Source organism: Sparus aurata, chromosome 1 (assembly GCF_900880675.1).
Source record: "Sparus aurata chromosome 1, fSpaAur1.1, whole genome shotgun sequence".
Classification (NCBI taxonomy): domain Eukaryota; kingdom Metazoa; phylum Chordata; class Actinopteri; order Spariformes; family Sparidae; genus Sparus; species Sparus aurata.
The window spans coordinates 12,493,880-12,516,010 of record NC_044187.1 but is presented as its reverse complement, the minus strand read 5'-3'; the positions used below and the strand labels follow the sequence as shown (position 1 = coordinate 12,516,010).

At 43.1% G+C, this 22,131-nt stretch overlaps 1 protein-coding gene across 1 annotated transcript in view; it reads right to left on the bottom strand.

Moving 5' to 3' along the window:
- Nucleotides 1-5,093: 5,093 nt before the first annotated feature.
- mtnr1aa (melatonin receptor 1A a) overlaps nucleotides 5,094-22,131 on the bottom strand; it is a 36,009-nt gene continuing 18,971 nt past the window's right edge. The window contains exon 2 of the mRNA XM_030395968.1: nucleotides 5,094-6,689. Within this exon, the coding sequence (XP_030251828.1) occupies nucleotides 5,821-6,689 (869 nt within the window). The 3' untranslated portion in view covers nucleotides 5,094-5,820. The remainder of the gene's footprint in view (nucleotides 6,690-22,131) is intronic.

The following is a 22,131-nucleotide window of genomic DNA, read 5'->3' as shown; positions in this document are numbered from 1 at the left end:
CATTGCTAGTCTCCTTTTCTTCTATGTTGGTATATTTCTTTCAATTCTCCCCTTTTTCTCCATCCATCTATAGTCCATATCATTCTTGTGTGGTCAAGCAGAAACCCGAGCTGACATGCTCCGCTGGGAAAAGTGGTAAAAAGGTATGTGAAAACAACTTCTATTATTGGATGAAAGCTGGAGAAGGCGAGAAAAGAAAACCTGCAAGAGAAAAGAGCTGAATGATGTGGGAAGGGAAGCTGCTGCTCTTGTCGTAAAGAACGAAGCAAATACAAGACAAGGGGCTTATTGTCCTGGTGGTGAGTGCACTGAAAAGAAACATATGTAGTTGAACACAAAAGTAAAGGATTGCTGGTTGTATGCACAGTGATATGTTATGGTTGTGCTGTTTTGTGTTGCGTCTTTCTAGTCCGAACACATCCAGGCTGCTGACGGTCTCCCTCTCTTTTCAACACACACCATTGTCCTGTCATTTTACATAACACCCACTGGCGAGAGGTCATTATGATCTTCTCCCCGCTGTCTTTCTCGGACTATGGAGCGCAGTGTTGTCCTATACCAGCCTTCAGCAGCTCTGTGGAAATTTCAGGGCCCCAGGTGGCAGCACTGAAAACCCTGGTGGATTATGTGTCTGTGAGAGAAAAATGGGAGGACAGAGCTGCATTATCCAGCATCTTAGCCAATTTTTTTGCCATCTTTCAGTGAGACTCAGAGCAGGGCCACAACAAACACTGAAGACACAGTGGCACCGTGCAGGCGAGATGATAGAAGGTCTCTTTATAGAACAGCTATTACAGTGTTACAGTCACTGAGCAGCGCAGCAACGTAAACCGGTGACAAAACAGAACACTGATTGTACTGAAAATACAGTCATTTTTCATGTTTAGTACTCAGATGGGGGTAAGAATGTGTGTTTGGTATCTTTTTATTTTTTTCCTTATACTTGACACCCTGGAAACATACCAACACATTTCAAAAAATTATAAGATATTTACTTACTAGCGGGAGGCCACATCCAATGTAATTACGTGACCTACAGTATGAAAGTTTTGTCATGCGATAAGAGGTGGGTCTGTGGGGCCACGGTGTAGTTACTGTATGTGTTTTCAAGTCAAGAATGAATTAAGAAGCTAAAATAAATAAAAAAATCTACTCACTCTTGTGTGACGTAGTCATACAGAGTCCCCTTTAACACACTGTAGTTCAACACAGCACCACCCCAAGGGGAAAACTGACTTGGCAGAGAGCCTGTGAATAGATACTGTAAACACAAATTCAGTCTATGAATATTCTTCAGTTCTTCATCAAGTCATTGAGATCTTCCCTGTCAAAGTCTACACAGCCTAAATGATCTCACTGAAGCCATTGTAGGCTTTGTTGTTGTTTTGCTTTCGGGGGTTATGCTCTGTTAGAGCGCTGATCTATGGCCTTGTCACAGTGAAGGACACATTCCATTTTCTTTACTTAGCACTGAATCTGTAATGGAAGACGGACCATTGGTAATGTAACACCTGACTTTCCTCTTCTGTTTGGTTGTACATCCTTGGCTATAAAAATCTCTGGGCCCAGATTACAGTATAACTCTCTTTGGGGGCAGTGTAAATCCCTGGGATTTTTACATTTGCTCATCCCCAACCCATTCAGTCCTTTCCTACCGCACACAGCTCTTGGGATTAAACAGATAGAGAAGGGGGCAGGGAGTGCGCTTGGAGCCGGCTCTTTCAGCTCTTGCTTTGAGGATGATGGTCAGTGGCCGTTATGTAAGCCAAGTGGATTTCAAATGCATAGTTGAGCCTCCTCCTCTTTGATGCATGATGCCTTTGTCTGCGTTCCACTAACCGGGTTGCTCATGCATGCTGTGAAACACACATGCAAACGCTGATGATGTACAGTTGGCTATACCGTCCCTGCCTCCTATGCAATCACAGAGTCCTTTACATTGTGAAGGACAGCTGTGCCTATCTGCACTTTTTATGTGCTCACCTTGAAATTTGTTTGCAGACAGAACCTGATGGCGTCCACACAAATGAGTCAGACATACAGCCCTTATGATGCATAAAGAAAATCCCTGACACACAGTACAAAGCCATATCATATTCGCTGGACGTGTTCCACTTTGGATAAAATCACTCTGCTCAAGCAGATTTGTCGCTGGGCTGTTTGCCAAGAATAAGCTGATCCTTGCCAACAAAAAAATGAATGCAGATGATCAGCCAAACAACATAATTTTAAGGTGTTCATGCAGTCATACAAATACACTCAGTTGCCAGTGTATGCCAGGTACACCTGAATAAAATGGACTATTTCAACAGCCCTGCGCCACATCCTTCTTCAAGCAAGGCTAAAATGTTTTTGTTTTTTTGTTTGAAAGATGTTGATCACCACAAACACCTCACGCTAGTTTTAGCTGTGTGTATCCAATAAGTTAGCAACTGAATGTTCACATTTAGTAGTATTTATAAAAAAAAAAAAACCTTGATGACATTTCTTAAAAAAAACACACACTGACTAAATAATAAATCATGTTTGTAACAAATGTTTTTGCTTGTGTGTGTGGTAGTTGGTTGGTATGTCACAAAGATTACACAAAAACTATTGGACAGATTTATACGCAACCTAGATTGAGAATGGGTTTCAGCCTTAAACAGACCCCATCCACTTTTGGTGCGAATCCAGATAAAGGGACGAATCCAGGATATAATGGGCATGATAGAGCGTTATTGGACATTTTAAATGTTTATGATCTTCAGGGGAATAACGGATCTCAGTGAAAAAAAAGAAGGCATATTTACGTAGCTGGTGAGTATAATTTGATGTGAATCCAAATAACTATCTGGATCTAGTGGATTCAAATGTAATTGATATTATATTAGGCTTGATTGTGTCAAAGGGGAGATCCTCAAAGTATTCCTTCCACCGCCCGACGATGTCCCCAGTCGAGGTCAACAGCCCACCTCCACCCTCCTGAGGCGCCGGATGGTTTGCCAGAATTTCTTCGAGGCCGACCAGTAGTCCTCCTCCATGGCCTCCCCGAACTTTTCCCAGGCCCGAGTTTTTGCTGCCGCGGCTGCCCATGCTGCCGCACACTTGGCCTGCCGGTACCCGTCAGCTGCCTCAGGAGTCCCCCGGCATCTCTGCAGCATCGCGTGGCAGTCGGGGACAGTGCCTCTGGACTGGCAGACCAGGGTGGTGGTCCCCCTATTCAAAAAGGGGTTCCAACTATCGGGGGATCACACTCCTCAGCCTCCCTGGGAAAGTCTATTCCAGGGTACTGGAGAGGAGAATTCGGCCGATAGTCGAACTTCGGATTCAGGAGGAACAATGCAGTTTTCGTCTGGGCCGCAGAACACTGGACCAGCTCTATACCCTCCGCAGGGTGCTCGAGGGTTCATGGGAGTTTGCCCAACCAGTCCAGTGTGGACTTGGAGAAAGCATTCGACCGTGTCCCTCGTGGCATTCTGTGGGAGGTGCTCCGGGAGTACGGGTTCGGAGGCCCTCTGTTAAGGGCTGTATGGTCCTTGTACGACCGGAGCAGGAGCTTGGTTTGCATTGCATGTTGGACTCCGGCAGGGCTGCCCTTTGTCACCGGTTCTGTTCATTATTTATATGGACAGAATTTCTAGGCGCAGCCACGGGCCGGAGGGGATCTGGTTCGGGAGCCACTTGATTTCATCTCTGCTTTTCGCGGATGATGTGGTCTTGTTGGCTCCTTCCAGCCAGGAGCTCCAGCATGTCCTGGGGCGGTTTGCAGCCGAGTGTGAAGCGGCTGGGATGAGAATCAGCACCTCCAAATCCGAGGCCATGGTTCTCGACCGGAAAAAGGTGGCTTGCTCCCTCCGGGTTGGGGGAGAGTTCCTGCCTCAAGTGGAGGAGTTTAAGTATCTTGGAGTCTTGTTCACGAGTGAGGGAAGGATGGAACGGGAGATTGACAGGCTGATCGGTGCAGTGGCCGCAGTAATGCGGTCGTTGTATCGGTCTGTCGTGGTGAAGAGAGAGCTGAGCCGAAAGGCGAAGCTCTCGATTTACCGGTCAATCTACGTTCCTACCCTCACCTATGGCCATGAACTTTGGGTCATGACCGAAAGAAAAGGATCCCGGATACAAGCGGCTGAAATGAGTTTCCTGCGCAGGGTGGCAGAGCGGTCCCTTAGAGATAGGGTGAGGAGCTCTGTCACCCGGGAGGAGCTCGGAGTAGAGCCGCTGCTCCTCCACATCGAGAGGAGCCAGCTGAGGTGGCTCGGGCATCTGTTTCGGATGCCCCCGGGACGCCTCCCTCGGGAGGTGTTCCTGGCATGTCCCGCCGGGAGGAGACCTCGAGGAAGACCCAGGACACGCTGGTGTGTCTATGTCACTCAGCTGGCCTGGGAACGCCTTGGGATCCTCCCGGAAGAGCTGGAGGAAGTGTCCAGGGAGAGGGAAGCCTGGGTGTCCCTGCTCAGGCAGCTGCCCCCGCAACCCGGCCCCGGATAAGCGGATGAAAATGGATGGATGGATGGATGTGTCAAAGGGGACTGTTGGGCCTTGGCAGAGGTATGTTCTGTACTGAATTGAAATACAACTTATATCATATTTTCTTCTCTTTAGTTAGTCTTTTTACCAGAACCTCAGATGTTGCTTTTGGGAATACATTGTTATGATAATGAGTAAGAATAATGTTTAAAGCAACATTATGTAGAAATTGAAATTTTGTGCGATTTGGTGCCCCCATCAGTTTCTGAGTGCAACCCCACTTTTCGTAAAAGACAAATCCAAGGTCTGTAATAATTTGTCAGACGTTATTTAGGGGATAACTACAAAAGAAACATTAGATCATCAGTGTTATGTGTTGAAAAGTTCTAACTTGATTTGAACCTGAATGTAACGCAGTGATCCTGCCCTCTCACTGAAGTTACAGAAGCAGGTGATGGGAGGGTGGTGTGGCTGAGACAGACACACCATTCACCATATTACAAGAAACTGTACCATCAAATGATTTTGAAGCTGTTGTTTGAAGTTTCAAAAGTTACATAATGTTGCTTATAAATAATGCAAACGTTAACAAAAGTTACTGAATGCATTTACAGAATTACAATAAACTTCACACAGCGCACATCCTCCATCAATATCAGATTTTATTTTGCATATGAACAGTTCCTGATATCCATGCATACAGTATAATGAGCTCACAAGGTGAGAGAGAGAGAGAGAGAGAGAGTGACAGAAAGAGAGAGAGAGACAGAGAGAGAGAGAGAGACTAAAATATATATTCCACCTAATGTATTGCAGGGTATAATAAGACAGCAGCAACCCACATTGCTTGCACTCAATTAGTGTTACAGTGTCACAAATGAGGTTATTTAAATTGGTTAACTTCATTTCTAAACTTCTGGATATATTTCAAAACCAGAATTTTTTTTTATATTGGCCTGATAGAATTTTGTCTTCATTTTTACTGGAACCTGATATATCTTTACTATTTAACTACATGACATTTCATACAAAATAAATACTTATATAATGCATGATACATTTATATAATCACTGTAAACATGAAAACAAAACGGACATCATATATTTACTGTACTACAGGTACTGCAAACAAAAGTGCTTGATAAAAGACAAAGATAATATGCACCCCTGTTCTTACTGTGATTGTTCAGAGGTCAGATAGCACCATATGTCAGTCTGTGGACAGCTCAGAGGATACAAGCTGCTTCATATTTATATTTGGTATTTTTTCTTACTCAGCTTTTTTTTTTTTTTTTTTTCTATTCTTTTTTTTTCAACTCTCAGTCACAGCATATCCTTTCATGTCTGCTCACTGATCCTCTGAGTTCTGGTTCAGACAGAGTCCACCTTCACCTGGTTATTGTTGGTCATGAGTGGTGACGGTTTACTCTTGAGCCTCTCCCCTGCGTCGTTGGAGCTGTCCTGGAAGAAGATGCGTGCCGTGCACACTGACACTACAATGCGCTTGTACTCACGCCGGAAGTTCTGGTTCAGCACACCATACACAATGGCATTAAGGCAGCTGTTGAAGTAGGCCATGAAGTAGCTGGACACAAACAACCACTCCGGGATGAGGGGAATCACTACCTCTGGTTTGATCGCCACCGCCAGTCCGATGAAGTTGAGTGGCGCCCAGCAAACGGCGAAGAGCACAAACACCACGAACATGGTGACAAAGTTTCTCACGTCGTGTGGTGTGATCTTGGGCCGATTGTCCGGCTTGACCCGTCTCCTCACCTGGATGACGAGTATCCAAATGCGCAGGTAGCAATAGGTGACAATCATGATGGGTAAAATAAAGTGAAAGAAAACCACTGCGATCGTGTACGCTGAGCTGGCCGACTGTTCAAAGGTGCAGGAGTAAACTCGAGGGTCATACTGAAGCGAACCCACGAACAGGTTGGGCACGATGGCCACCACAGTCAGCGCCCAGATCAGCATCACATAGCAGACAGAGTTCTTGTCGCTGTACAGCTTGTCGTACTTGAGGCTGTGGCAGATGTAACAGTATCTATTGATGGCGATGCCGGTGATGTTGAAGATGGAGCCGATGACGCTGACGCCCATGAGGAAGCCGCTGATCTGGCAGTGGGCGTAACCCAGGTTCCAGCCATTGTGGAAGATGGAGGTGAGGACCAGAGGGTACGGGTAGATGGCCACCACGAGGTCTGCCACTGCCAGGCTCACCACAAAGATGTTCCCTGCAGACCAAACACACACCCACGGGAGAGACAAGGGAGCACACATGAGTCATTGACAACAGAGGCAGAGCAGACTGGTCATTCCAAATGAGCGAGACAAAGAGAGCCAAATTATTCATTCAGAGACATTTTTGGAACTGCCTGAAAAAGGACTGTGGCACTATGTTGCTAGTTTTTAGCGCATTTCCATCTTTTGAGCAGCCGTTTGTGTCAGTAATCAGGAATTTAGTCTAAAAAGAACAGCGTGAATGTCAACTTACAGAGGACGGTTGAAAAATATCGATGATATAGATCAGAGAGAAACACTGGTAATGTCACCCTGGTGGTTTTCAATTTCATGCTTGGATTTATCGGTCCCTGCCGCCTTTATCCAGTAGAGCCAGAGACTCCTAACTCGGACAAATGCAAAACCGTCACAGTGCAAGTGCTTTTCGTGGTGAAGATTTAAGGATCTTCATTTTCATACAGCGCAGACAGTTTAATTAAAAAACAGTCCTTTATTTATCCAAAAAGCAATGGTCTGCATTGTAAAATGGCTGCCAGTAATTTAAGTGCATGATTTGTAAATATGCTAAAACATGCAAAAACACCGGCGCAATCCTTTAGAGACATCCATTTGTTTTTGTTGCTACCTCGTTACATAAGCCACAGGGAAATGGCCTCAAGGCTAGACGCTGAGAGGGAAGGGGAATGCATCCGTAACATTTTGATTGTTTGCGTGTTTGTGCATATGTGCGCTCAAGTGAATGCATTAACACATTCGGTCGTTTCCCTGATGACTTGGCGTGCGTGAACCCACGACTTGCATTTAATTGTCACCATTTGATGTCAGAGAATAATGAAAGGGGAGGGGGGTCCCTGTCACAAAATAATGCACATTCTAATTGCCAGCAAGGACTCGGCATTGTGCGTTCAAGGCAGACATGATCTACAGGCTGGGCGGTAATCAAGGGCACGCAAGTGTAGTCTTTGTCCCCCAAACTGATGGGAGAATTAGACATGGCTTGTTGGAGAGCACAGTGTTGCATGCAGAGAGGCGACAGACAGCGACTGTGATCCACAACCTTTACTAAGTGAAATACATGACATGCACTTGAAAGAGACAAAAGAGCAAATATCTTTTTAACACTCTGCGGAAACAGCCTCACTTCTGAATGTGTGTGTGCGAGTGTGTGAGTGTGTGTGTGTGTGCGCGCACTTATTTGTGCCTCCAGTTTTCCTTGATTATGCAGACCTCTGTGTTTTAGCATTATTTACTGTTGAGTGGCCTGTCATGGGGATGTCGGAGGATCTTAACATCCAGCCACAGCGTTTTCACAGCTGCCACTTACATACGAGTGAAATGTGTTATATGTGAGGTAGTAAGCGCCACATCACGTTGCCTAATGACAGGTCCACATCCAGCTCTGTGTGCGCGACAATGCCCTGTCACAGATAATAAGATGCATTTAGTGCATGTCAGATGGGAAATAAGCGCATCGTATATCTCTTCGATCACTGCGGCACAGGAGGCAATTTCATTTCTGCGCTGACGGTTGGTCTGTCAGTATCAGACACCATCCCCCGACCTGCAGGCAGACCTGTCAGTCTCACCTGAGCATTAGAACCATGCTACTGATCAGCTCGGTGGCCCCTTATCTTCCATAAAACATACCAACCATTCTCCTGCCCGGGATCATGTGGCTATTAATTAAGCTTTGTCCTTTTATATCTGTCATTCAGCTGCCCTCTATATGGAATTAGGTACACCTGCTGTTGTCACAAGACCCCATGGCTGCTAGAGAGCTTTATGGTATGTGTGTGTGCGTGTGATTTTATACATCTACCTTTGAGAGGGCCTTGAGAGAAAGGACTCACATTTTTCCATGTGGTACCTGTCAAGTCTTTTTATGGCTCAGGTTAGAATTAGATTTAGTTTAAGGTGAGTATAAGTGTTGGATTAGGGCATGTAGTTATGATGACTTAAGGCAGCGATGATTGATGATTTTGGCCACCTGGAGGCAGGGAAACATTATCTGACGTGCCAGATGGTTTGTTACATAGAACCATCTGGAAAAGTTCCGCAAGAAACTGTCAAGAAAAGTGCAGGCACTTTGAAAAATGTCTTGGCAGGTGATTGGAAGAACCATCTGTCCGTCACTGTCTATCACAGGCTAACTTTAACCAAGCAAATAAACAGTAGGAGAGCGCTGCCACATGGGGAGGGAGTTGGTGAATTCTTACAATGGCCAACTGACAAAAGAATGAAAACATCTTTTCCATTAAGAAAAGCCTCCAGCGCAGTTATTAGCTCTTCTTTCAAGTAAATATACTTTTTTAGTTCTGATAACTGGTGCTAAAACAGCAGCACAAACCTATAAAAGAGCCATCATTTCTGGTTTCAAACAAACAGTCGTTTCTCTTGCTGGTCGTCATGCAGCCCATCAGGATCTGATATCTTTGTGTTGGTGTTCTTGGAAAACCGTAGTCATTGTTGCTCCAGGACCATCATTAAAAATTGCACAATCCCGTTTTTGTAATGTCACAGCTTTTAGGGGTATAAAAGTCCCAGAAAAGTAGACATGTGAGAAATATCCTTTCAAACAGAAACGTTTAATGCTTTGAAAGGATTTATTTCAACCCAAACCTGTTACCTTACCAGGTATTTGAGTTCCCCATACCTAACCAGACGGTGGCAGAAAAATAAAAAGAAATGGAGCGTACACCCATGTTCATATGACCCTGGTTGGTTCAACCGCTGTGTTCGGCCACAAGCTCACAGCTTGAAGCCTTGCAAGATGGATTGGCAAGATCACATGATCACATGGTAAACTGAAATAGCACTGACATATTATTGACTTCTTTGTTTTCACTTTGACCTACACCTGTCACAGTAATCAGTAATCACTTGATCAGCTGTAAACATAATAAAGATTAGTGCGGTGTTAAGGCTAGAATAAGGGAATGGAATATATCAATAAGTAAACGCACACTCATTTAGACCCGCATGCAAATTTTGTGCACTAGCTGATATTTTCACATTTAAGTTATCATGTAACCTCGTGGTTATAAGCGGCATCTACAGCTAACAACAACTAAGCCTCTGATGATGATATGCAATACAGCAATAACAATTTAGGAAAAGCCAATAAGATCACATCATAACCATGTTCAAATAAATATATTCAGTTTTGATAATTTCATCAAATTTCATGTATAAATATGGCTAAATAATCAGGCTCCTGAGCTGCTCTGTGGTCTCTGGTCCGTAACGTGCCTCTTCTCAAATCTTCATTTGGACAAACAGCTTTTTTCTGTTGAATTTCCTACCTGCAGAACTCAAACACGATCCTGACATGGTTCATTTTAAAAGTCAAATTGAAGCAGCTTTTGAGGAGGAATCAGTCATGTACTCATGAATAATCGTGTGCTTCTTGTTTTATTGTATTGTATTACAGTTTGTGTCTTCTACTGTTCTGTCTATATCAAATATTAAATATTTATTGCTGAGGTGGTGTTTGTATTGTCTCTTGTGGGCTTTAAAAACCCATCCAGGGACGGGAACTGCAAATTAGCTTGGGCTATAAATGCCGTGGTGTGTGGCATCAGTTTATGCTACATACGTGTCCCTATTCAAATAAACATTAAATGAATAAATAAAAAAAGATAGATTGCAAACATGTGTATGGGCACTTGTATTAATTACATCCTGGGGACAGTTGTACACAGTGCCAATATGGGGACTCCACTCTCATTCGTGGACAAACAGCTGTTTGCCGCAAGATAAACCATTAAAATTTTATGGTTATGGCTTGGTTATTGTAAAGCTAAGGGTCGGGGGTGTAGTGTATATAGCTAAGGTTAAACTCTGAGGATTAATGTGAGACAATGTAAGGGCCTCCTAAGGGACAAAAACAAGCCAGAGCGTGTGTGTGTGTGTGTATGTGCAGAGATGAGGGCTGGCTGCCGTTAGTGGGGCTCTGTGCACGGTGCCAAATGAGAACATGTTTTTTGTGTCCAAAGAAGGTGTTGACAAGCGGTGCAAGCAGTTGTCTTTAAGGGGCTCCCATTCTCTCCCTTGGCTATACTTTACTGTAACAACCCTGTTACAGGATTTTAAACTCAAGTCACTCAGTATTAACAGCCTTGACCTTGACAAGGTCATGTGGTGAAAGGCCCACAGGCAGCTGGCTCTTTTGGCTGTTGGACTCTCTCACTCACTGTCTCTGTCACTGTGACTAGTCCTGTGATTGACGCATCGCTCTGAGTTTTCATTTGGCTCGAGGAGAGATATGGCCTGGCGATGTGTCTCTTTTTCCATTTCTGCAATCCCACACTTTTAACCAATTTCTGTTAGGATTTAGGTACAAGTGAAGCACATCTGAGCATTATTTATTTTTATTTTTTTGCCGCTGTCGCTCGCAATGCATTTTTGACACATCGGAAAGCTTAAAAGATATACAGTGTATTTAGACGGTGTCCAGCCAGCTCAATGTTTTTTTTTTGTGACGATTTATGGTGTTGCAGCATAATCTAAAAATGGAATATGTTGATTCGATTTTGAGGAGGAGATGTAAAAAAAGGAAAAGAAAAGGTTTTTGTTTTCCAGACATACTGACAATGACAAACAGTCATTCCATGCAAATGAGTTCTAACCAGTCCAGTCAATACTCTGAAAACACATTTTGGCAGTAATGACACTTCTGAGTCTGTTTCAGCCTGGAGCATCTGAATTAAGGATTTTGTCCCATTTTTCAGAGCACAGTTACTCTGGTTCAGTCAAGCTGAAAGTGAAACCTCTGTGAGCAGCTTCGCCGAGGTCTTTCCACAGATTCTCCAAAGGGATTTAAGACCTGGCTTTTACTGGGTCATGCCAGGACTGTCACTTTCTTGTCCTGAGGCCACTGCAGCGATATGGCAGGGCTGTGATTTGATATGTAGCTTAGCTTAAGTGCAGTCAGAGGAGACTATTTCATTCTTTAATCTTTTGCTTGTACTTTTTCATTGACTCCATTGTATAATAGCTCGAGCTCCGCCTCTTGGCTCTTCTCCATTCACAAATTTGACTAAAAATCAAATTAGGTAAAATTAAGAAGGTTACTCCCTCTTGGTTCAAATCCAATCAAATAATCTTAATACGTTCCGCTTATTATATCCACACAGAAGGCACACACTAATCAGTCTGTAATTTAGTTACCTCAGTCCTCTACTCACAGTGGTGACCTCCCCCGACTGACATCAACATAAACACAGGCAGCAAAATTACACCGTAATTCCCCATGATTGGGTATTATTATTGTTAATTCTCATCCAATAACAGATGTTATTTGTTTAAAGGTAAAATACATAATGTTTATGCATTAGAATGTCCAAAAATGACACGACCTAGAACTATAATTCATTGAATTGTACAGTCCCAAATGTTTCCAACGGTGTTTACATCCACAGAAATCTGTTAATGTTATTCAAGGTAACCGCGCGTTTAAATAGGTTGTCTGTCAATGGAGACATATCCCCTTTACCTCATCTGGTTGCTATAAATTCAGGCGAATAGGGGATATTTTGTGTAACAGAGAGGCAGGGGAGGAAGTCGTTGAATTAGCTAGCCACGCCAACACATCCTTGTATCCAAATGACTGAGTAGGTTGATTACCAATGACAAAAAAAAACTACATTACTGCTTCCAAAACAAAACGGCTGCAGCAGCATACCAGTGATAGCCTTACCGGAACTTTGTTGAACGGTCGCAATTTGCACCGTGGTTTCGATGGAAATTTGGTCTGTAAATTATGCAATTTAGGTTATGGGGTTTACTCGATGCAAGTTAACTTTTGTTTTCACATTGGACTTGAACAGTCGCCTCCAAGGTGAAAGTCCTGTGTTTGTTTAACCATCCGTTCACACTGTCGTCCTCCTGCATAATACTACTTCACCTGACATCCTCCTTTGCTGTCTTAACAATTACGATGGCCACTGGAGGTATGCGCCTGACTAGAAATGTACATATGGGTCGCAATAAGCTGCTTTTACAGTCAACCTACACGGTCGTTTTTCTGATGAGGACGAGCTGGACACAACATTGTTTGTAATGCTCACACTCACTTATGATAGAGCACAATTATTCAATTTCATCGGCTTCCATGGTTGTACGCTACTTCTTGTCATCAATCTCTGTCTTATTGTTTTGATTGAGAGACACCTCCTGGCCAAGCACTGTGCATTTAATCAGTGAGACTCAATGCATCTAGTCTGTGTCATGACAAAAAGCTTCCAATTCTGCTGCATTCATTCTTCCTCCAACTTGCCAAGTCCTCCCGTCGCCCTGCACTGAAAAGAGCACCCACAGCATGAGACTGCCACCTTCACGCTTTACAGCAGGGATGTTGTTAGACTGGTGGTGAGCTGTCTGTTTCCTCCAGATTGCTTTGGATTACAGATGAAGACTTTCTTTTTTTTTTTTTTTCATTTTTCATTGCATCACTTCAGTGCTTTGCTCTCGGAGTCATGCCGGTTTTTCCAGCAGTGTCGTCTCTCAGTACTCTGACATGTCGCCCAGCAAGTGCTGCTCTGTCTGTTGTCATTCAAAATGTGCCATCTCAGCAAACTCTGTAGTTCTGTCAGTGGACCTTGAATTATTTTTCACCTCTCTGACCGCGGCCCTCACTGCACAGTTGTTTAGTTCGGTAAAAGAGCTTTCTGTGACATGAAGAATATATTAATCTTGTAGTCTAGTATCTATATGTGCAATATAAATAAAACTACGGACTAATAAGGCCTGTCACAACAACTAACTTTTGTTGGACGATATATTATCCCTCGGAATTGGAATATGTAACAAGTACCAAAATATCCCAAATAAATAAATTGCACCACAATACCAATACAACAATTTGACAAACAGACTCCATTAACAAAAAAATATCAAGGTCAGTAAATATAATGGAGCTCACGACCAAATATTGAATTACAAGTGCAACTGTAATAAAATAAAACGTAAGGTCTACAAGCTTCTCTGTGTGTGATTCAGTTTGAAGTCCTTTTTTTGCCCCAAAAATGAGTCAAACATCACTTTAAATCACTGCAATGCCAAAACTGCTTCAGACAACATGAATCCCCTTTCCCTAAAAATGCATCCGATCTCTACAACCATCAAACGGGAGCGGGCCGGATATGTGTTTTTCATGTCTAATTTGGAAAGTGCCCCTGCATATGGTAAAGTCAAGCAGACTTATCATTTTTTGAGGTCCTTATTGGCTTATCTTTTCCTTTCAAGTCTTCCTCCTACCGGCAGTCTGTGCGAACAACTGTGTACCAACTGTTCTGCTTTACATTGAGGAATGTTAAATATGGATCGGATGCGATTTTTCTTAAAACGGAAGAAGACACAAGTTCAGATCACATTTTAACAGTAGAGAATAACAAATCTGGGTGTTTTGTTTTAATTCAAGAATTGTAACATTTGTGCTTTCATCATATGATGTGCATGTGCTGAAGGTGGAGCAGCAGGTGGAACACACCTGAATACATCTGCCCAGACACACTGTGGCTTCGCTACTCTAATGATTTATTGCAGGCATTTCATTACCCACAGTCAGAAGTCAAGTCTAACTGCATACCTTGTCAGGGGAGGTTGCCGAGGTAGGAGTGAACAGGGAGAAAAAGCATGTGTTTGAAGTCCTTTTTTTGCCTAAAAAATGAGTCAAACATAACTTTAAATAACTGCAATTCCAAAACTGCTTCAGACAACATGAATCCCCTTTCCCTAAAAATGTATCCGATCTCTACAACCATCAAACGGGAGCGGGCCGGATATGTGTTTTTCATGTCTAATTTGGAAAGTGCCCCTGCATATGGTAAAGTCAAGCAGACTTATCATTTTAACAGTAGAGAAGAACAAATCTGGGTGTTTTGTTTTAATTTAAGAATTGTAACATTTGTGCTTTCATCATATGATGTGCATGTGCTGAAGGTGAGCAGCAGGTGGAACACACCTGAATACATCTGCCCAGACACACTGTGGCTTCGCTACTCTAATGATTTATTGCAGGCATTTCATTACCCACAGTCAGAAGTCAAGTCTAACTGCATACCTTGTCAGGGGAGGTTACCGAGGTAGGAGTGAACAGGGAGAAAAAGCACGTGAAGGCCTTTAGTCCACTGCCCTTGGCAGAATTTACTGCAGAACATTCATTTAAATGTATGTTAATGACACCTGAGGAATGTGAATACGTTCAATATCCTGAAGCATATATGTAAATTCTTATTATAATGACACTACATGTATAGTCAAATGCACATCTCATATTGGGAATTCCAATTATAAATATCTGGTTTTAATTTAATGGCAGTACGGAGATATGTGGGGATTTTAATGACCTTGAAAAATACCGGGCCTGTCACACCCAGTGCTGTCCACAAGAGGCCAAGATGGAAGAGGCGCCATCAAGGGCAGCAGGTAGTTATCAAATTGGTGATTCCCCGAGTAATCACACACTAAATACCATGAAGATATAACAGCCCTGGATTCTACGGTGCTGCTAAGCCTCGCTTCCAGTTTTGCCCAGTGGCCCAAAAGGCATTTTCCCCGCAGGCCGTCATTAAGAAAAAGGTCTGTCAAACTGCTGATAGGATGCCTCGAACTACAAACAACGTCAATTATAACTCATTTATATGCATTTTCCTACTTTCCTACTACTACTACTACTACTACTACTATTTGTTGAACCGTCATGAACCCTGTAACTGACGCAAGCTACGGCAAAAAAACTGTGACTGACTGAGAGAAAAAAAAAAAATCAATCGCCACAACAATCCGACGTATAGTCCACTTTACGCCTACCGCCACACCTTCTTGAACAAACACAGTCGATTCATGTGGTTTCACATTCGATCACCTGGCCGTCATGACCTCATATATTATATTGGTCTATACTGGAAGAAATCCTTCCTCCTGTGAATTTTCTTTCATCATTACTGAGCCGCCGCAACTCATACATGATTCAGCGATCAGTATCTGTGCCAGCAAATTCAGTCTCGAATAAAGATGAGTCCTTGATGAATGAGAGGATATAATATGTTTGCTTTTTTTTGTGTTGAGGGCATTTAGCGAGGTCCTGTGGAATTCACTCTTAATATCTTCCAGCTACCGCTATGACAGGAGGAGAGGTGGGGGATGGATTATAATGGCACTCCGTTCGGCAGAGCTGGGGCGACAGTTCCTGAAATGTGACAAAATGCACACAAAACAACTGTGATGTTGGAACTTTGCTTGAACTGCATTAATAATAATCCAAAGAGGAAGAGGAACGGAGAGGATGAGGGAGAGAGAGGGAGAGGAGAATAAAAACAGAGAGACAAAGGGAGAGGGAGATGGAGGCATCCCTGTGAAGAAGCAGAGTGATTATGTCCCTGGGTCACTATTGGATTTGCGGATATTGTGTTTATGAATGAAGCCAGTGACAAGCGTGGATGATGAGACTCTCGGCAAGTTTAATCTCCTCACTTCTCTTACAGAAGCTATTTCAAGAGTCTAGGATGAATACAAAAAACACAGCGAACATACAGTGCATTAATAATAAAACATAAAACAGCCGGCGGACAGAGTCTGTCAATAGCCTTCTCCGTTACTTTAAAGGGAATTTGTTTTCAGCTGCTGAGAGAAGAGTGGAAAAAAGGGAGCACTTCTGACATGGATTTAGGTAGAGGGGGTTTTAGTCCTACCCTGGTGTGGCAAAAGAAAGAAGGGATTTACAGACTGACCTCAAGTGCCCTCTCGTCTAAGGGAAGTACCGATCATAAACAGCAGAGCGGAAAGCAGCATTATGCACTGCCAGCCCGATTCTAGTTTGCATCAAGCGCTGCCACTGTTTTCATAAAAACAGCCTGGCGGAAGTAGCCCGGAGACTATTTAAATGTCAGGATCCGATTTTAATCACAACAGTTAACACAAACACACAAACAGGGTCAGTTGCTTAATATGCCTGAACGACCAAAACACAACGTGTCTTTTTGTGGGCTGTGTTTTACATTCAGAGTTACTTCCTGACTCATGACATCCAGGTCGGTGTGATTCTCTTATCAGATGGAGAAAGTTCTTCCCATTGGCCAGGATATTCCTTTGGGATGCGCTCAGATTAGCACACAATGTCCTTTGTCCGGCGCACATTCGGAAACAGTGGGGCACTTTCTTTCACCAATAAGAGAGGAATTTTGCTAACAGTTACACATTTTAGATAAAGTTAAGCACGCAAGCATTCCAGCTGATGAGCTCCTGTTCTTCTTGGCAGTGCTGTGATGTCCTGCAGGTGATCGCACTTGGGTGCAACGCCAGATTCAACAAGGTCAAACCTTAGGAAACGTAAATAAGCAGTCTCAGTCTCAAAATTGCGGGGCCTCTTTCTTCCAGCCACCGCTGCAATTTTGAGGATCATGTGTTGTGAAAATACCTGTCTGCCACACTTACTTTCTCTGCTTAGGGAGCAGAGATGACAAAACACCACGGGTGGTGTCACACTGGATGTCAGCCAGGCCCCCACAGCTGGTGGCCTGACACAGCCTGACAGGTCCAGTCACGTCTTCCAGATAAAGCCCCCTAGACAAGTTGTCCAATGTCATGTTGTCAATCTGATTACACAGTCTCCATGTGTCATGAACTAGTGGCAAAACAGGACGTGAAAAAAAAAAATTAACCTGTTTGTCAGACCAGGCATGAAAATTAACTCTAACTCTAACATCTGCGTTAAAAGACCAGTGTTGTCACCTTTAGTCATAGGAGCACGCGCAATTCTTTCCGTCACACTGATCTTGATGAACATCAGGTCAGTGTGTGGGGGATACTGTACTTTTAGATCCCCCGAGGAGCTGCGCGTTGAGTGAACCATGTGGCCACAGCTCTTGTAGCTGCTGGTGCTGCTAAGATTTACAGTGCTCCAGCTGCTCCCCAGTCAGCCGCACTGTGCGATCCAGCTCCAGCATCTGCTATGAAGGAGAGAAAAACTAAACAACATTTGTTTTGAGTTCCATGCAATGAAGCCTTTCCTACTGTCATCATCTAAGATTACAAATCAAATAAAGTAGGACAATGCACGCTGGAGCGCCATCTGCAGCTGCGCGCTAGTTGAATGAAGGTATTTCTGCTGAGTTTCACTTCCATCAAACTGTCATTAATGTGGCAGGTGCAGGTTATTTTGCTGACGCTAGAATCCAGAACGCCTTAACCCTTTGATACTGAGGACATGTGAATGACGTGGAAGTCATGCCTTTCCCCATCTGCGTGAGACTGCTGATGCAGAATAATCCCTGGTCGCTGTTCAGAGAAACTGTGATGTATTAGTTACGTAATTAAACCTTAACGCTGTAATTCTACTGCCTTTTTTTTCTTCTTCTAAACATCTGTTTGAGGCTGTGATAGACACAAATCAAATATGACATTTTTATGCACATCTTTTCTCGTGCACTAAAATGATGATCGTCACCCCGGTGAGACTGACAGGTTTAGTGTGCATGATGTGTGCCCAGACCTTCCAAATGTGACAAATAATGCAGCTTCTCAGATGCATTTTTTCCCAGCAAGACTAAGAGTCATGCTACAGCCATACAAGGAGCACAGTGAGGCTGCGCTTTGAGTGAAATGGCAACGTCAGCAGGCCGACATGCTAACACCGACAAAGCTAACATGCCGATGTTAAGCAGGTCTGAATAACCCTGCTTAGAATCCATCCAATAGTTGTCGCAACATGTGACTCAAAAACACGAATATGTCTCTAATGCTGGGTCGAGGTGAAGAGTTGAAGGATCGCCTCAAGTCTTAAGGATTCACCCTCTTGAGGCCATGAATGTGTGTACTAAATTTAATGGAAAATCCATCAGATACTCCTTGAGATATTTCAGTCTAGAGCAAACAGATCGGCATTTGCTATCCCAGAATCACTAAAAACCATCTAAAGCTCTATTCGCCAAGGACTAAAAATATGACCCCATATAACAGAAATGCCAATTTGCACCGGACTGATATGATCACATCTCTGTGAGAATTTGTGGCGGAATCTTTACTTTACAAATCAGGGACGTGTCAGATTTTCTGGGGATTAAAATTACATCAGAACTTGAATTTTTGTTTTTAATTATTTTCACATAAAATGTACCGCATTATGGCTATTAACGCATCAAAAACACTGTACCGTGCTGCAGTTTATCCTTCACAATTGTAAACATTTTCGCACACGACGCTGGTCACCTGTGTGAAGCTAGGCTTCGCTTTGAAAGCAATTTTTTTCCTAGCAAAGTCACAGAAGAGAACAATTTTCCCCAAAAAAGCGTCACTGTTGCAAAATGGACCTTTGCACATACAAACATGACCTGCACACAAGAGTACAACCAGCAGAATAAAGGTGAGCACTCTCCTGAGTGACAATCCCTCATCCCTCATGACATACAAAGAGCTAAATTGAGGCACTACACATTTGGACACAATGCAGACAAATTATCTGCAAAGAAATAAAAAAAAAAAAAAAAAAAAGATTGTTAAGGCTGTTGTTACCCCACCTGTCCTGCTCACATAAAAGGTGCCTTCTGAGCCCCATCCACCCTGCCTCAGTGTTCAACAGGTAATTCCAGTGTGAGAGGTAGAGTAGCTGTCTGAAAGGCAGACCAGTGCAGAGCTTGGCGGGGGGCTGATGGGTTGACCCAGATAGGGGGAGACAGACTAAAAGTTCAACCAGGATACACGGGATAAGTTTGAGTGCTGCGGTATAGTGATCTCGGATTCTCTCTCTCTCCCTCGCACATCCCGCACACAAACCTAAAACCACAGATTACGCTCCACAAAACAAAAAAAAACAACAACACTGAAGCAACTGGATCTACAGTTCATGCGGCCGAACAACGAAAATCTGCCGCGTTGATTCGACAGATTCAACCTTCAACTCAACTGGGTGGAGAAAAAAAAAGAACAACAGAAAAGCAGATCTGTCCTCTTTTTCCTAATACTGCTTCATTTCCAGAAGACAAAGCAAAAAAATTTCGAGAAAACCAACAAAAGTGGGCTATGTAAGAGGAGCCTATACACATCCAGCTCCGACAGACAGAGGGCTACTGTATAGCTACATGAACAGAGGGACTGTCTGCGGACGGTCACATGGAGGGTGTTCAAACAACAGATTCTGCTCTTATTTTGTCCTGAAACTCCAGCAGGTTGGTGCATAATAACAAACAGCCTCTATGCCTGAGAATATTAGGCCTGAACGGAGCCATGTTTCACCTCTGAAAATGATAATCTGAAGTTGCTTGTGTGTTCACTATCTGATCCCGCTCGTGTGTGTGTGCCCATGTGACCTGACACTTTGATAAAGAAAGTCAAGAGCACTGCTAAAACTGCCAAAAGACATGTTCTTATCTCTTTAACTGATCAGTCTGAAGTAAATATTGATTGCACAGTATAATGTCTGTAGAAAACATGACACCATCTGTGTATAGATTGTGCCCAAACCCTGGTTTTCACTATGCTATGCTATGCTAAAATGACTGGATCAAGGGTCAAATTTAGTCACTGAGGACGCGTCTTCTTTTGTGCAACCACAACAGGAAGCGGCATTGTTTTTCTACGGTTGCTGTCCTCGGGTAACAGTGGAACACCCTCGATAACTGTGGAAACTCTACAGTGCAAAAGAAACCTCGCTGAGGGAGTGAGCAAGGGAGGCGGAGAGGAAGGATGATAGAAACTCTTGTAAAGCAAGACTGAACTGAAGTTTGAGATTTCTAGGTCAAATTGAGATCATTACTAGTTTTCTGCTTTCGACAGTGGCTGGCCAGTCAGTCACCATAAGCTCAGGAAACAATAACTTCTTTTTGATTTCTAACTCTTTCTTTTTTCTTTTTTTTTTACGTACTTTGCTGTTGATTTCCCCCTGGCTTTCAGTCAAGATTGTACATTGTTTCATGAAATAAAAGGCTATTGAAGAAAGGGAAAAGAGGCTCCAAGAGCGAGGTGCACTGCTCGGTCACTAAGTGGACAAAAGTTCACCCAGTTCATTCCAAAGACATATGCTCATCTCCTGTTTCACCGCTGCCTGCAAACAATTCCATTTTTGTTTGTTTGAGCAGTTCATACAATGGGAGAGATTAAGAAAAACTGGATGGTGCAACACAGCTAATAAGCTACATTAGCTCCCTCCATTAAAGACTCTATGCTTCATTACCTCAAAGTTAGGCATTATTAACACAGCTAGCTATGAGCAGGGCAACAGTGCAAAATGTAACAAAATAACGTGAAAAGAAATGTGAGAAAACACAAGTAAACTGGCTAGACAGAGGTAAATAAAGAGAGAATAGAGACTACAGAAAGATGGTGCAGCTACAAGGTGATGAACATGACTGGGACACGCTTGTTATCTTGGTTTGTGCCTCATGAAGTTACTGAAGCTGGCTTTCCTGATTCTTGCATAGTTTCTGTAATTGATTGTGTTTTTCTTCTATTTGGCGGAGATGTTTTCTTTATCTAGTTTGTGTTATGCACGTTTGTGCTTTAGTCAACGAGTCATGGCTTATTTACTGTGTCTGGGGTCACCGTGCCTTGTGCTCTCAAGTAAACATAGACTAAAACGACAATCAAATGAATAATTAATCATTTTATTCACTTATTTATTTTTTTCTCCCCCAAAAAAGTGCCACTGTCAACACTGGGATGCAGCCTAGTTCAGGCGCTCACATTTCACCAGGTCACACACACGCACACACACACACACACAAAAACTAGCAGCAACCAATTACAGGGTGGATTGGATTCCCATTTGCAATTACCAAGCAGCTTGATCCTGTCAGAAGATTGGATTGATCCCATTTATGTCATTTAGGTCCCTGGAAAGCAAGCATTTAATGAGGAGTTACTGCCACTCATTATGAAATGAGCACACTCATCATGCTTCAAGGTTACTGAGGTTATTGTACAATAAAAAATAAATAAAAAATCAGAGCTAAGCCACAGCAAAACACGGAAAGTTTCTGTGAGCATTGCAATTTTTGAAATCACACATTGTGAAATGTTTTTTGTAACTCATCTTTATCAAATACAGAACATGTCTTACGCGTCGCTATAGTGCTCACAGGAATGCTGCACGAACTTTTAGGAGCTGCCAAATTAATATAAACCACTTTCAGTCTGTTTATCCGAAGCCAACTTCTGAATTTAAACGTCCTTCCCTTTTGTGAGTGTTCACCTTAACAACACAGCCACTCCTCCTCTCTCACTGCTTACACTTTGAAGGCAATCACTGAAAAACGAAATGAAAGGAAACCTTTTCGCCTAATTTGAAATACAAATGGCCGTGAAACATTAAAGAACAGGGGAGTCTACCCTGAATTGCTTACTGAACTCGGAACAAAATGTTGGTCAGGATTAAATTAATTAGTGGTAATAGACAGGAAGGGAACCTGCAATGACATCAAAAGCCAAATATTTGTACGGCGT